Source organism: Leucopleurus acutus (assembly GCF_964270905.1).
Source record: "Leucopleurus acutus genome assembly, chromosome: 3".
In the NCBI taxonomy this organism is placed as follows: Eukaryota; Metazoa; Chordata; class Mammalia; order Artiodactyla; family Delphinidae; genus Leucopleurus; species Leucopleurus acutus.
This window is the reverse complement of record NC_139145.1, coordinates 65,673,041-65,690,057: the sequence shown is the minus strand read 5'-3', so window position 1 is coordinate 65,690,057 and position 17,017 is coordinate 65,673,041. Positions and strand designations below refer to the sequence as shown.

The window sequence follows — 17,017 nt, the reverse complement described above, 5'->3', positions numbered from 1 at the left end:
ACTTCTTTGATGCCCAGTGGAGAGCCTACCACAGCCTGAGACATTTGGGAATAATGCAGCAGTGCCAGCCCGTATCCTTGTGTATTACTGGGGAGAGAGGGACCTAAGTGTAAGAAACACTTACTGAAATGTGCTGTCTGTGCTATGATGATGCAGGGACTGGGGTGGCCAGAGCTGAGTGCGAGGGCCACAGGGAGAAGAGAAATGGGGTTTTAAAAGGGATAGCCTAAGGAACCCGCCTGAACCCCACTTGTATCCTTCGGGTCTCTGCGTTGAGCCAGGAGGCCACTGTTCTGCAGGCCGCACACACCTTTCCAGGCAAGCCTGGTCTGCCCTGAATCTGGGGTACTGGGCTGGCTAATAAATGTCCCCCTTCAGTAGTGAAAAGCAGGCACGCAGGGTTTGTCTTGGTCTCTTGGGGTCCCAACCCAGAACGGAGCCTTTACCAATGTGGTGGCCTGATCTGCACTTGGGGGTGTCCCTGGTGCAGAGGAGCACGATCGCTTGGTGGCCATTGTCTTCTTTCTGGATGTGGGGTGGTGACTCTCAGAGCCATGGCCTAAGGCAGGGAGGAATACAGCTGGACCTCGGAGAGCATCTTTCTGCTTACTAGCATTTGAGATTATAAAAAATTATTTTTTAATCAAAAATTCCAAAATAAAGTGAGTGATTTCCCCATCCCCCAAGATGCAATAAGTCTTGTTGGCTCTCCCTCAGGCTTACAAGAAGTCAAATGGAAAGAAAAGCAAGAAGCAACTGCGAAGGAGAAAATGAGGTCCAGAGCGAGGGCGATGTGGCTCTCACGCCAGGAGGGAGAGCCCTGCTCCGGGGAGCCTGTGTCTTCAGGCCACATCAGGGTGAAGTCTGGCCGGACCCTGGAGAATGACTAGGCGAAGGCAACCGACAGAAGCATCCGCCTGGAAAGCAGGAGCTCCTGGTTCCATGGCGGCCCAGGTAACGTGGCACGTAGCTGGGCGCAGAAATGATTCCTTTACACGGCAGCATATTCTCATCGTAGCTCAAGGCAGAAATCATACGTCCTAACGAAAAACCCCCATCTTGTTAGCAGCGCATACCTTATACTAGGAAACTTGCAAGGAGACCAGTGTTGAACCACAAAGCGAATACAGGTTTTTGCTTTTGTCTGTAAAAATGTACAGGGTGCCTGCTTGGGGCTGCGGTGTCAGTACCAGGCGGCGCTCGTGGCTGCTTCATACCTCGCCCACCCACACCACTGTGGCCCCTCCCTTTACTCCCGCCACCTCACACCGCAGCGCCTTTTGTCTCGCGTTGATGAGAAACAGTGACTCTCGGGCCGGCGTGAGGAGGTACTGCCCGAACAGCCCGCTGTCCCTCACAATCCTGCGGGGCCCGGCCCAGGCTCGGGCTGGCCCCGTGGGCGTGGGCGGCTCCTTCAAACCCTTCAGCATGCCTGTCTTCCCCGTGGACAGCTCCAGGAAGAGCAGGTCCGGCTCTGTCTCTAGCGTGGCATAGACGTAGTACTGGTCGCCCTGGGTGAAGGAGGGCTGGAAGGCCACGTCTGAGACGCCCTGGCTCACTTTCAGGTCATAGAGGGTCTGGATCTCCCCCCGCAGCGTGATCTCCTGCACGTGAAGCTGGGGGCTGCTGGAGGCGGCGCTGACTAGGAAGCGCCCATCGGGGGAAGTGTGTGGGGTGCCGGTAACGTGGCCGTTGGGGCCGACCACGGCGTCTGTGACACTGTCGAGCAGCAGCTGCGGGGCGGCTGGAGAGGAGCTGTGCTGTCGGCACTGGATGAAGAAGTAGCCGCCCAGGTGGGTGTGGGCCATGGCCTGCGGCAGGCAGCCGTGGCTCTGCAGCCCGATGGTCTTGAGGAGCATCAGTGTTTCCAGGTCGACTTTGTGGACTGCAGGGTCAGACTTGTTGAAGATGAAGCCGAACCTGGGAGGAGACGCAAACTGAGGTCAGAGGTCAGGAGGACTTTTTGGGTAGGGGATAGGTCATTTGTCTCAAACGATGGCATCCTTTCTCTTTTCCTTTATCATAACCCTTTGGTGACTAACAGCCTATTAATAAGATCTACCATTCTGCAGGAGATGGCTTCATAAGCGATTCATCTATGATCTCAAAGCAAATGCAGCTGAGTTACAAAATGTTCCTGGATTTATGCTCTTGTAATATGCACGCATCTTTAGAAATGGTAAAGGAAGAGCATAATTGTGCCTCAGCAGCTTCTGCCTCGGGGATGCCTTTGATTCAGCTCCCCAGAGGCCTTGTGGCAGCTGGGAAGTGGCGGGCCTGTGGCTGGAGGGAAAGGACAAGAGGCGTCTGCCCTGACTCTGCCTGCTAGGAGGACAAGAGAGGTGAGTCTATATCTGAGGTGGTTTTTGGACTACCGGCTGGGTCAGAACTTGGGGATGCAGATGCAAGAGAACAAGGACAGATGTCCTGTCCATGCTCCCTTACCCTTGGAGACGAACGTGGGTAAGGGTTGAGGGCAGCCTCTTCCCTGGCCACGTTGATGATGCTGGTCGCAGGAAGCCCCTTTGGGCTGGGGCTAAGGACAGCTTTTACCTTTACAGCCAGATGGCCTGGCCCTGCTGCGGTGCCCTGCTAGCTGCAGAGCCTGGGGCAAGCTGCTTGCCTCTTCAAGCCCCTGCTAATATAAAGAGGGGAGTTCCTTCCAAGGGCTGCTGGGAGGATTAAATCCAAGAGGGAGCTGTAGTGGAAGAGGTCAGTAGGTGGAAGCTGCCATATCTGGACTTCGTGAAATTCCTCTTTGGAGGCTGGTTATGAGCTGCAGAAGAGCCTGATTCCAGGCAGGACTTCCCTCTGATTGTGAGAGCCTCTGCCTAAACCCCTCACTTGCAGAGGCCTTTGGGTGCCGTGTACACCTACAGGAGCAGAGAAAAATCTCTTCCACAATTTTCTCTTGAATAACAAGCTGTGCCTCAGAGTAGGGAAAATGCCCACTTTACAGCATCTTTAAAGCATCCTTAAAGAGCTAGAGCATGGAAAGAGCAGGAAAGAAAACCCCATGCTTATAAGAAACTGTAATGTAAAAGTCACACAGGCTCTGCAGAGCCTGAGTTTTCACGGCTCCTGGCTGAATTCAGCTTCTTTGAGGGCTTTTACCATTTACAACCATTTTAGAGGCTCTGTCCCAGGTATTCTCTGCAGTGAGGTAGGGAGGTCATAAAGTGGTTACTTTCTCCCTTGGCCAAAGATGAATGGGAGAGCCCTATTTTTACAAGTCTAGCTTCAGCTTGCAAAAATGAGTCATTTCTCCCTGGAAAAAGGTGCTTGATGTCAGAGTAAAGGAAGGCATAAACACTGCCACAAGACATTTGGGTCTTGATGACTTTATAAAAGGGCACGCTCAGTCTTCTGGCAGTGGTGCCTTGACAGAAAATGTCAGGGGTTCTCTGATGAATAGGGAAGGGGAGTGGCCAGGCTGGGATGAGGCTTGCAGTCGAGGCCATGGCTGGTATTATTAAGCTGTTCTTTTGGATGGTGGCAAACCAGACACCGAGGAAGCCTTGTTTCCTTGCAGGCCCCTGCATGGCTGCTCTGGGGACTCCTAGAGGAACCACAGGTTGTGGTTAGCAGAGAATGAGGCCAAATGGGGCACTGAAAGGAGACCCAGCTTTGCATTTAGTCTGACTCTGCCAGTTCCTGGCTGTGTGACTTTGGCCAGTGTCTTAACTTCTCTGGGCCTAAATTTCCTCATCTATAAAACAGATTCGAGACCGCCTCTACTAGTTTCTTGCATCTAGCAAGGAGAGGGTACTCAATTAACCACAGATGTTTCCCTCTTTCCTCTGCTGTCCTCACCCAAGTGTGAGACTTCCTGACCTCACTGGGCCCCTGAGGGCATTAGGAGCTGGGTGCCTTCCTTAACTTTAACAATTAAGTTCTGGGGATGGGGCCATTTCTCTGTCCATTCCTGATGGGTTCCAAAGCCAGCCCAGGAGGAGTGGGGGAGAAAGAGAAAGGAGCAGGGCCACCCCGGGCGAAGCTGCCCTGTGCAGGGCTGAGCTGGGGCACGGAGTAGGTTAGGGCATTGCGGGCCAGTCTCACCTGACGTGGTTGATGATGAGGTTTGTTGGAGGAATGAAGAAATCGTCCACTCCTGCAAAGGGCGTGCGGATGAGGTGCTGACCCTGACCGGTGCTGGCCTCTGTGATCACCTGCAACACAGAGCGGAAGTCCTTGTGAGGGCCCATCCCAGCGGGGCCTGGAAACCTGCAGACACATGCACGCTCGGGTGGAGACCCCGGCAGACAGGCTGCTTGAGAGAGAGATGATGGGCAAGTCACCGTCTTGGGTGGGGGGCGGGCCAGGAGCAGAGCGGGAGCTGCTTGGGAATGGCGTAGGCAGGGACCCATCCTTCCAGGGAGGGGAAGTGGGGAGACAGGAGTGAATGCCTGAATCGCTCCCTCCTGCTCGGTCAGGCCTGCCCCTGACTGACTGTGGTGCATGTTGTCAGCCACCGTGATGTGACAGCAGAGTGAGGACCTGGAGGGGCTGTGTTGGGGCTTCTGAGGGAGGGTCCTCGGAACCTAAGCATCTCTGCTCAGAGACAGCCTCCTCCACGACAGGGAGTCCCACCTGCTCAACACCTAGGCCACCCTGGGAAAGGCGGCGAGGTTGTAAATAATGAAAATGCTAAACGCTGGAATCGTTGACTGGCTCTGTATTTTCCCTTGATGCCAGGCACCTGGGCTGGTTTGTTGAGAGTCTCTGTCATATGCGCCTCACAGAGGCGCTCTCTGAGAACTGACTCCATAATTTATTAGAGAAAGCAGGCATCCGGTCAGAGGTGCTGGCCGTGTCATTTATTTTATTTTTTATTTTTATTTATATTTATTTATTTATTTAAACATCCTTAATGGAGTATAATTGCTTTACAATGTTGTGTTACTTTCTGCTGTACAACAAAGTGAATCAGCTATATGCATACATATATCCCCATATCCCCTCCGTCTTGCGTCTCCCTCCTACCCTCCCTATCCCACCCCTCTAGGTGGTCACAAAGCACCAAGCTGATCTCCCTGTGCTATGTGGCTGCTTCCCACTAGCTATCTATTTTACGTTTGGTAGTGTATATATGTTAATGCCACTCTCTCACTTTGTCGCAGCTTACCCTTCCCCCTCCCTATATCCTCAAGTCCATGCTCTAGTAGGTCTGTGTCTTTATTCCCGTCTTACCCCTAGGTTCTTCATGACCTTTTTTTTTTTTTTCTTAGATTCCATATATTTGTGTTAGCATACGGCATTTGTTTTTCTCTTTATGACTTACTTCACTCTGTACGACAGACTCTAGGTCCATCCACCTCACTGCAAATAACTCAATTTCGTTTCTTTTTATGGCTGAGTAATATTCCATTGTATACATGTGCCACATCTTCTTTATCCATTCATCTGTCGATCGACACTTAGGTTGCTTCCATGTCCTGGCTATTGTAAATAGAGCTGCAATGAACACTGTGGTACATGACTCTTTTTGAATTATGGTTTTCTCAGGGTATATGCCCAGTAGTGGGATTGCTGGGTTGTATGGTAGTTCTATTTTTAGTTTGTTAAGGAACCTCCAAACTGCTCTCCATAGTGGCTGTATCAATTTACATTCCCACCAACAGTGCAAGAGGGTTTCCTTTTCTCCACACCCTCTCCAGCATTTATTGTTTGTAGATTTTTTAATGATGGCTATTCTGACTGGTGTGAGGTGATACCTCATTGTGGTTTTGATTGGCATTTCTCTAATGATTAGTGATGTTGAACATTCTTTCATGTGTTTGTTGGCAATCTGTATATCTTCTTTGGAGAAATGTCTATTTAGGTCTTCTGCTCATTTTTGGATTGGGATGTTTGTTTTTTTGATATTGAGCTGCATGAGCTGCTTGTAAATTTTGGAGATTAATCCTTTGTCAGTTGCTTCATTTGCAAATATTTTCTCCCATTCTGAGGGTTGTCTTTTCATCTTGTTTATGGTTTCCTTTGTTGTGCAAAAACTTTGAAGTTTCATTAGGTCCCATTTGTTTGTTTTTCTTTCCATTTCTCTAGGAGGTGGGTCATAAAGGATCTTGCTGTCATTTATGTCATAGAGTGTTCTGCCTGTTTTCCTCTAAGAGTTTTATAGTGTCTTGGCCATTTCATTTAAATGCCTGTGATTAGGATGCTGGGGAGGGTTCCGGTCTCACAAAGGGGACTTGCTGTGAGAAGTGAAGAATTAGTCCCTGTGTTTTGTACAAATTGGTAGTTTGACAGAGCATGCTGCCTCTGTTCCCCTGGAGGTACCACTTTCTCCCCTGCGTGCTTGGCAGGAAGCGACTTGAGCCATTCCTTGGTGTGTGTCCCTGCTGTGTCTGTATCAGGGAAGGGCACGGTGGCAGCACAGAACAGAGCCAAGTGATGTTTGGGGTTAGACAGGACGAGAGCATGGTTTGGAGGCCCTGCCAGAAAGCACCCCCGCGGTCAGGCTGGGCTTTTATCCATCAGCTACTGAGGCCTTGGGCACAGGCAGGCTGGAGACACTGAGCCAGCCATCCTGTGTCCTCTTGCTTTCTGCATGTGCTCTTCAGCCTCCAAGTTCCAGGTGATTGCCCAGAAGGGTGGCAGACCTGCAGCCAGATGAGGGGCTTGGCTAGCTTGTGGGCAGTTTTGGCTGGAGGACCCCAAGGACAAGCCCAGACCCTCTCAGCAGGACAGGAGGCAGATGCCAGACCCTGACCAGGGAGGGGAGACACTTCCTGATCTTCATGTTGTGGCCATTTATACAGAAGGAAGGATTCAGATTTTTGCAGCCTGAGGCTGAGGACAGTTTGTGATGGGGCTTTGTGACTCACATGGCCTCGAGCTCTGGATGCTTTTGCCTTTTAAGAGTGGGACTGCCTTCTGCCTCTTACTTTAATGACAAGACAAACAGCACCTGCACAGCTTCTCGGGCAGGCTTGAGGCTTTACTTTTTGGATCATGCTTCCCTTGAGGGGTCAGCAGGCAGAATGCAGATTAGATTAGAATGATGAGAGCTGTGATTTTCAGTCTTGGGGCAGCTCTAAAGTTAGGTTATTTTCCTGTGATTTAAAAACAAAAAGCCAAATGACACTTCCATGGCAAGTCCATGGGAAAAGCTTAAAACTAGGCATTAAGAAAATATCAATATTAGGAAACTGGAAATTAGAGAGTCCAGGTGAAAATGCCAGAGAATTCCAAGAAGCCATGGAATCATTGCTTGATATAAGGTCTGTCATTTTAGCTTATAATAGAGATGGAAAATTATAGGCTGTCAGCAGTCAGTGTCATTCATGCATCACCACCCTGACACCCTATATTCAGAGGTTACTTCATCAAAACCCGGTGTCATGGGCCACCGAACTGATATGGGCTAGTCAGCCTCATTTCTCCAATGAGTCATGAATTCCTTCTTGGCCTGTGTCCCAGCGCATGGCTGGGCACATTTGTGACCAAAAGATAATTGTTGAGCCTCTCAAATTTCCTGGCTCTAGGGGCTTGGTTCAGGAGATGCACATAGTTGGCTGGGTATCAGGAGATGTAAGTTAGTAGTGAGTGTGGGGTAGGGAAGTCTGAGCATCTGCTTCCGAGGAGTGGACAAAACCAGATGAGAGGTGACAGCTGGGGAAGGGCAGGGGAAGGGCAGGGTGCAAGATATCGAGTGGGATGGGGAGAGAGGCAGCTGAAAGCTGGGAGTGGGTGGGCGAGAGCATGATGGGCAGAACTCGAGACGGTGCCAAAGGTTCTAACACTGGCTCCTGGGGCAGGGCCTTGGTGGAATAAGCCTCATTTATAGAACCACCTTCATTTAGTCATAGCAAAGCTTGTTTAACCAATTCCTTAGTGTTGGATATTCAGAAACATTAAGATGGTATTTTCAATGTTTTGCAAATATAAATATTGCAGTAACACACAATGTTGTAGCTAAATCTTTGTGCCCATCCCTGATCGTCACCTTTGGATAAGTTCTGAGAGGTCAAGTTGCTGGATTGAAAGCAATGTTCTGAGGCTTTTGGTTCACATTTCCAAATTGCTCACCATAAAGGCTCTGCCACTGACATTTCCAGGAGCAGTTTCTGCAAGCAGTGGTTTCCTGAACCCTAGTCCACAGAGATGAAGGTAGGTTTATTCAATTTATTTCATTTTCTTGTCATAGTGAATTTCTAAGACTTTCCAATTATGGTGATGGTGGGCATAATGGTCTAATTCCTGCTATTAATTAAAATGCTTTTAGTGTTTTGTCATTTAGGCAAAATTTCCTCTTGGTTTCTTGGAAATAGTCTTCATTATGTTTATGTCTTCTATTCCTATTTTTAGTTTTTTTAAAAAAATTAAGAATGTCTGCTGTATTTAGTTAAATGCTTTTCCAGCATTTACTGAAAATATTATAGTTTTTTTTCTGTTTTGTGTTATGAGTAATGTGGACTGATCTCCTGAGAGTGAACCATTACTACATCCCAGGAGTTTGTTCCCTGCTCGAGCAGTTAGATGCATTGTTGGACTCTATTTTTAATACCATGTTTAGAACTTTGCTTCTGTATTCATAAGTGAGATTAGTTGATAGTTTTATTTTTTAATTTTTTTTGAATTTTATTTTAGTCATGTTTTTATACAGCAGGTTCTTATTAGTTATCTATTTTATACATATTAGTGTATACATTGTCAATCCCAATCTCCCAATTCATCCCACACCCCCACACCCCCCAGCAGCTTTCTCCCCTTGGTGTCCATACGTTTGTTCTCTACATCTGTGTCTCTGTTTCTGCCCTGCAAACCGGTTCATCTGTACCATTTTTCTAGGTTCCACATATATGCGTTAATATACGATATTTGTTTTTCTCTTTCTGACTTACTTCACTCTGTATGACAGTCTCTAGATCCAACCACGTCTCTACAAATGACCCAATTTTGTTCCTTTTTATGGCTGAGTAATATTCCATTGTATATATGTACCACATCTTCTTTATCCACTTGTCTGTTGATGGGCATTTAGGTTGTTTCCATGACCTGGCTACTGTAAATAGTGCTGCAATGAACATTGGGGTGCATGTGTCTTTTTGAATTATGGTTTTCTCTGGGTATATGCCCAGTAGTGGGATTGCTGGGTCACATGGTAATTCTATTTTTAGTTTTTTAAGGAATCTCCATACTGTTCTCCATAGTGGCTGTATCAATTTACATCCCCACCAACAGAGCAAGACGGTTCCCTTTTCTCCACACCCTCGCCAGCATCTGTTGTTTGTAGATTTTCTGATGATGCCCATTCTAACTGGTGATAGTTTTATTTTTTAATACTAAGGAGTTGCACATTTTTTTCCATATGGTCTGGGATAGTTCAAATGATATTAAAATGATCTACATTTGAAAGGTTTGATAAAACTTGGCTGTACATTTTTCTATGGTAGATCTTTGATCTTTAAAAAACCTCTTCTCTGGTAATTGTTCTATTTCAAGTTTTCCTTTTCTTAGGTCAGTTTTTTTTCCTCCTTAATTTTTTTTTTATTGAAGGATAGTTGTTTTACAATGTTGTGTTAATTTCTGCTGTACAGCAAAGTGACTCAGTTATACATATATATTTTTAAATTTATATAAATATTACAAAACTATTATATCTTTTCCATTATGGTTCATCCCAGGACATTGAATATACTTCCCTGTGCTATACAGTGGGACCTTGTTGTCCATCCATTCTATATGTAATAGTTTGCATCTGCTCACCCCAAACTCCCAGTCCATCCCTCCCCCACACCCTTCCCCCTTGGCAACCACAAGTCTGCTCTCTATGTCTGTGAGTCTGTTTCTGCTTGTAGATAGATTCATTTGTGTCATATTTTAGGTTTCATATATAAGTGATATCATATGGTACTTGACTTTCTCTTTCTGACTAGGTCAGTTTGTTTTTTTTTCCTGCATTTTGCAAACAATCATCCATTTCTTCTAGGTCTTAAAATCTGCTGCCCCAGAGTTGCAGTGTAGTATTATTTTACAATTATTTTCATCCTCCTTTATCTGCAGTAATATGTCTTTTCTCATTTCTCATTTTGTTTATATTCTTTTTTATCAGGTTTGTGAAGGATTTGTTGGTTTTTGTTTGTCCTTTTTTTATTTCTACTAATTTTAGTCTGTTAAATAATTCCTTCCTGCCAGTTACTTTGTTCTTTTTCTTATTTCTTAATACAAATACTCTCTGCAGGCTTTTAAGACACAGATATTCCTTGTGTACAGCTTTCTCTGTATCCTGTAGGTTTTGATGAGAAGTAGTCTCTTTTTCATTGCTTTTGAGACAGTTTGTAATTTCTCCTTTTAATTTCCTCTTTGATGCAGCAGTGATCTAGGAGTGTTTCCTTATTAGGTAGGTCACATTTTAATTGTTTCTAATTATCAGATAATGTAGCCTGTAACACTGACTTTTACAAAATTTGCTAAATTTTTATTTGTGTTTCCTGACACATATGTGGACATGTGAAAAATTTCTATTTGGCAGAGGAAAGGTTTTCTATACATTTATTAAACCGAGTTCCTTATTCATATTATTCATTTTTCCCATGCCATGATTGATTTTGTCTCTCTGGAATGTACAATTTAAGTGCATATTGTAAATCAAGTTCTTGTATTTTTAATCACTCTTGTGTTACGTATTTAGTTATGTTGTTTGCTATCTGTTGGCTGTTTGTCTTCACATAATGCTTCTCCTTCTGCTGTTTAGTGCTTTTAACCTTAAATTTGACCTTGTCTGATATTCCACTCATACATCTTTTTGTCCACCTACCATCACTACTATTTCCACCCCTTTCAATTCAACCTTTTATTATCACTTTATGGGTTTCCTGTAAACAAGTTACAGCTAGTTTTCTCTCCCTCCCTTCCAAACCCAATCTCATCATCTCTGCTTTTAATAGGAGAAACCAGTTTGTCACATTTGGAATAATTAGACAGTTAACTATCTCAACTATTAATTTCAAAGAACATTCTCTATATCCTCTCTTATCCCTGTAAGATGACATTTTTGAGTATTTTTACTCTCCTCCACTCCCTACCCTTACTTTTACAGAAATAACTTATCATCTTTAGTTAGAGCCTGGTATCAGAATTTCTCTTTCAGTCCATTTCTCTTAATTCAAATGCCCTTATTTAGCACTTATTAATACATTTCCAGGTAGTCTCTCCTCATCCATCTTATTTTAGTTTTGGACCTTCCTCTCTAGGTTCCTTACTTAGGCCTGTTTCCTCTTTATCTTTCGCCATCTCGATGTCTCTGATCTGGTTCACCTACTGTTCTTCTGGTATCTTTCATGATCTGCTCTCTGAATTCTTGAATATCCTTAGGTCTTTCTTTTGTCCTGACAGGTAAATGATACCTTGGATATCAGCCCTTTTATCTTAATAGCATGTAGATATGATGCCATGGTCTTCCAGCAGCTGTTGCAGGTGAGAAGTCCAGTGCCAACCTAATTGTTCTTTTACAGGTGATTTTTCTTTCTGCCTTGAAGCTTGTAATATTTTTCCTTTATTCTTGGAAGTCCAGAGTTTTACCAAGAGCAGAGATGTGTTATTTCTCATCAAGTTAGCCTAGAACTTACAGATCCCTTTTAATCTACATAATTTACTTTTTCAACTTGGAAATTTTCTTCCAAATTTATTTAATGTTTGACTCCATTCCAACTATTACCTTTTCTCTTTCTAAACTTCTTTTGACTTTGAAACATCTTTTGAGACTTCATATCTCAATCTTGTGTTCTGTGATTTGAGGATTCTTCTTTATCTTTCAGGCTACTGTTTTGAGTCTCAGTAGAAACCATGCATTTTCAACTCATCTATCTACTGCAGTTTTAAATTAGGAAATCATTTTTTGTTAAATTTTACTTTTAGAAAAATATTTTTTGGTGGTCCCTCCCCTTCAATTTCCTTACATGCTTTCTTAGAGCTGCCAGAGGAACCAGTTTTCTGGGCTTATACTCTGTTCTAAGTGACATTTATTCTGGCTCCCAGGTCCTCTAATGAATTGTTATTATTTGTCATCAGCTCACTGGGGCCCAGGATGTGTTGATGGTGTTCACTGAGGGACAATAGTCTTGTTTTGTAGGAGGTGAAGTAGTGTCCTTCCCCTGGCCCAGCAGCACAGAGGTAGGTAAGGCAGGTGGCCAGTCCCCAGGAGGAAGCTTCTGTAGACTGGGTATCCCTGGCCTCTTACCAGTCTTGGGAACAGTGTGACCTTGGCTCCATCCGCAGCCCTTCTCAGCTGGGGTTCTGAGAGAGAAAAAAACCCTAATATCCTGAGGAATCCACTGTATGTGGTGAATTCTCTTCTGTGCATCTAGAATGGTTCTATGCACCATCATTGGGAGAATCGAGGGACCGGGCATTCAAATCACCTTTTGTAGGGCTTAATCCTCTCATGTACCCCTGATAAGAAAGGCTGAGCCGGACACACTCAACATAGGGTTGGTGATGACCTTCCCCGACTGGTGGAGGAAGGGATCCCACAGATGTCCTGGTCCCAAGCTCTTCCCAAGAGGCAGTACGATGCAGTGGCTGAATGTATGGGCTGCAGGGCTGAATGCAGGCCTAGGTTGGACCAGGGGCCAGTTATTGAAACTTCCTGTGCCTGGAACACTGTGAGCACTCAGTAATGTGCTTCCATTTATGAACATAATTGCTGCTGCTGCTTTTCCTTCTCCTTCCTTATCATCTGGTACCTGCTTTGACAGTGTTCTCCAGCCCATGCAGCCCAAGGTAAAGAAAGCCCTGGCTCCCTTCTCACTGCTTAAAGTCCAGAGGTTCATTTCTGCTTGGCCCCAGGAGCCCCTAACTCAGAAGAGGCAAGTGTTTTGGGGCTGGGCTGGGTGGGGCCCAAGAGACACATTCTGGTTGTCATGACATTAGAATCTTATCCATCATCAGTGTTACTGTCTTTAATAGCAGGCCTGGCGGAAGATACCGTTCACTGCCTATAAGGGGCATTATCCTGAGGATGTTTCCTACTCTCTCCTTAGCCTTCACGGACATACTTTGGATAAATGTGATTAGCCACCTAGGGAAGCAGGAGACATTTATTAGCTAGGGAGAGAGCCCTTTCCTGCAGGTGGGTGTTGTCTTCCATGTACTCAACATACCTGGAGGCTTGGTTGGGACTTATGCACGTTCCCCCAGCTCAGGACCCACACTTGGTCATGTGATTTGTCATAGGACAACTTAGCCGGCAGAGGGTCGACACCTATGGACTTGAAAAAAAATAGCGACAAGTTGGTCATTGTTGTAGAAGCTGATTCATTTCTAGGCCACTCTTGGGTGAGTGGAAAGCCAGCCTAGCAGCCTTGACAATGAGCCAGTTTGGGAACCCAGGGTAGAAACATCCCTTCTGGTTTGTCTTCAGAGGCATAAAATTGGTTGTCAGTAATGTTCTTCCTTTTAAAAATTTCTTGCAGGGACTTCCCTGGTGGCACAGTGGTTAAGAATCTGCCTGCCAGTGCAGGGGACATGGGTTCGAGCCCTGGTCCGGGAAGATCCCACATGCTGTATAGCAGCTAAGCCCATGTGCCACAACTACTGAGCCCACGCGCCTAGAGCCCATGCTCCGCAACGAGAAGCCACTGCAATGAGAAGCCTGCGCACTGCAAGGAAGAGTAGGCTCTGCTCGCCGCAACTAGAGAAAGCCTGCGTGCAGCAACGAAGACCCAACACAGCCAAAAAGTAAATAAAAAATTTATTTAAAAAACAAATTCTTGGGCTTCCCTGGTGGCACAGTGGTTGAGAGTCCGCCTGCCGATGCAGGGGACGCGGGTTCGTGCCCTGGTCCGGAAGGATCCCACGTGCCACAGAGTGGCTGGGCCTGTGAGCCATGGCTGCTGGGCCTGTGTGTCCGGAGCCTGTGCTCCGCAGCGGGAGAGGCCGCAGCAGTGAGAGGCCTGCGTACCGCAAAAAAAAAAAAAAAAAAAAAAAAAAAAAAAAATTCTTGCATGTCTTACTTAAAGGGTACCCAGACCATCTTGGCAAAAGCCTAAACACAGAGTTTTTTTTTTTTTTTCAGTTTTCCACTCAAGAATCAGCTTCAGGACCCTCCCATCACTTCTCCTGTAAGCCTTTGGGGCCTCTTGAACCCTCAGCATCCTTCTCTAGCTCTTCTTCCTGGGTCATCTGAGACTGTCTTTGAACTCATCCATTATCACCTGTCTGTCTCTTAACTTCGTGCAGACTCTATCTGGTACATCATTCACCTGGGGCCTCTGGGACTCAGACTGTAGCATCAGGCAGAGTCTTTTTCTACTGCTGTAACTGAAACTCTGCTCTTTTCTGAGGACAGAGCTTCCCCAGTGGCCCTGTCAAATGGTGACTTTTCTACTTCTCAGAATGTAGTTTTATAAGTTCCAAAACTCTGTTTTGATAAGAAGTTCCAAAACTCTGTTTTGTTATGCCACTATGACCCCTGCTCTTTTTGGCATTGGCCAAAGTTCTAGTCACTCCCTTTGTTCACTAAAGATGCTCTGTTTTCTCTGTCACTCCCTGAGTCCCCAACTTTGGTGCCTTCATTCAAAGCCCTGCTTTCTCAGCTCCTTCTTGGTTTCAGTGATCTTTACCTCTTCCCCACTGCAGCCACCATAACTTAAACCTTGTCAACAAATTTCTGAAATTTCAGTCCACCATATTCTAGCCTTTCTGATCTTGGGGGAAAACCATCTTTGCTCCCACTGATTAAAACTTCTCTAAAGAAATGTCTATGGAGTCCCTGAAACCACTTCCTCTTAACTGTTTGTCTTCACCACTCCACTGAACTGCTCTAGAGCTTCATGTCAAATTCAGAGATCACTGTGTGATCCTCCTATAACTAACTTGACATTTCACCAAGGTTCCACATGGTTAACCATTCCCTTCCGGAAACATTTCCTTCACTCAGCTTCCCATCTCCCTGGCTTCTCTTCCTCATCCTGACTTCTAAATGGTGGCATGTCCCCCGTCTTCATCTTTGACCTTGTCTCTGTCTATAGCCTGTCCCTGGGTGAGCTCATTCAATACATGGCTTCAAATAACCCATTATACTCTGATGACGCACTTTAGAATTCATTCCTCTGTCGATGACCACAACTTTAAACAAATCTGAACTCTTGATTTTGTCTATCCCTGCTGAAATATATTTCTTCTCCAGTCATCAGCATCTTTGAAGTCTCCTTATACTTTCTTGCTCTAATTAAAACTTCCTCTGCCCTGAAGCCTCAAGTAGAGGCTGTTTCTATGTTCCTACACTTCACATACCCCAGGTCCTTTGTTCATGCCTCCAGCTGCTCTTCCTTGATCCTCTCATCCTGGCTGCTTCCCTTCATTTACCAAAGGCTTTATGATCTGGCACTGTCTTCCTCTACCCAGAGCTTCTTTTCTCACCAGTAATGATACCATCCTGACACTATCTCTAGTTTCTTATATTTTCTCTCTCACTCTTTTAAAAACCCTCTTGATTACACATTCTCCTCCAGGTATCCCATTTGTCTGCCCTCTTCACAAACTTCCCCAAAGTTTAGACTGCAGGCATTATCTCTCCTTTCTGCTTAACTTTCTCTCATCATTTTTCATATTCTCATTCTGACTGAGGTGGTACAGAGTAGGAGACTGAAAACCTAAACCAAAAATCTCTTACATTCAGAACAGAGCTTTCCACAGTCTCAATATGCTAAGGAGCAAAGACATGGAAGGGAAAAGGTCCTGAAGAACACACAAGGCTCTCAGTTTAAAGACCTGAAGGGCTACCTACTAGGAGTGAATCAGAGACTGACTAAGCCTTATGAAAGCTGCAACTCAGCTTTGATTCAACTTAGTACTTGATTAAAGTGATTCATTCTATACTCTCTCTCTTCCTAGCAGAGAAAAGGGTAAACCCTCTTCAGTGGATGACAGCCATTTAAAGTCTCTACAGTGTAATACGGAATTACTAGGCATTCCAAGATACAGCTTATATAACTGAAAGCAACATAAAAAAGACAATAGAAACAGACTCACAGGTGATCCATAAAAAAATAATTTAAAAATTGTGTATATAAAAGGAATTAAGCAGAAATTCTAAAAGTGAAAAAAGGCAACACCTGAAATTAAGATCTCAATAAATAGGTTTTGTTATATATACCTTAGACACAGTGGAATATAGGATTATTGAACTGAAAGACAAGTTGATAGCATATGCCCAAACCGAACCACAAGAGATAAAAAGGATGGAAAATAAGAGTGAAAGAGATGTGTGGGACACAATGGAAAGGTCTAACTTTTTTTCTCTCAGAGTTCCCAAGGAAGAGGTGAGAGAGAATGAGGCAGCAGAATATTTGAAGAAATAATGGTTGAGAATGTTCCAGTCTGATTAAAGATATTAATCTACACATTTAAGAACCTCTGAAAACCCCAAATCAGAATAAATACAAAGAACACCATACCTGGGCACGTAAAACTGCTAAAGACCAAAGAGAAAATCTAGAAAGTAGCCAGAGAGAAAAAAGAGAGACATTATCTTCAAAGGAGAGACAATAAGACTGACAGTTGACCTATTAACAAAAACAATGGAAGATAATGAAACGGCATCTTAAAATGCAGAAAGAATTTAACTGCCAGTGTAGCACTCTATATCCAGTGCAAATATCCTTTACAAATAAAGGGCAAATTTTCAAACAAACGAAAACTACGAGAATCTGTTGCCAGCAGACCTGCACTAAAAGAACTATTAAAGAAACTTGTTCAGTCACAATGAAAATGATCCCAGACAGAACTATGTACTTCAGGAAAGAATAAAGAGCAATGGAAAAGGTAAATATGTGGGTGAGTGTAAATGACTATCAGCTGTACAAAATAATAATAATAGTCATGTCTTGTGGGGTTAAATTACATGTAGAATTAAAATTCATTCCCACAATAGTGCCAAAGGCAGGAGGAAGGTTAAAGGAGTCAAAGTGTTCTAAGGTTCTATCATTATTGGGCAAGTGAAGCAATAATTTGTATGAGACTATATTGAGGCAAGGATGCATGTTGTAATCTCTATGGTGGTAATAATAAC

General features: G+C 44.7%; 1 protein-coding gene across 2 annotated transcripts in view; it reads right to left on the bottom strand.

The window, feature by feature from the left end:
• Positions 1-423: 423 nt before the first annotated feature.
• The window catches only part of FSTL4 (follistatin like 4), a 440,321-nt gene continuing 423,727 nt past the window's right edge, over positions 424-17,017 (bottom strand). For both annotated transcript variants that reach the window (XM_082835740.1, XM_082835739.1), the window contains 3 exons: positions 13,107-13,214; positions 4,060-4,169; positions 424-1,920 (listed from right to left, as the gene is read on the bottom strand). In XM_082835740.1, coding sequence (XP_082691866.1) covers positions 1,212-1,920; positions 4,060-4,169; positions 13,107-13,214 — 927 coding nt within the window. In that variant the 3' untranslated portion in view covers positions 424-1,211. The remainder of the gene's footprint in view (positions 1,921-4,059; positions 4,170-13,106; positions 13,215-17,017) is intronic.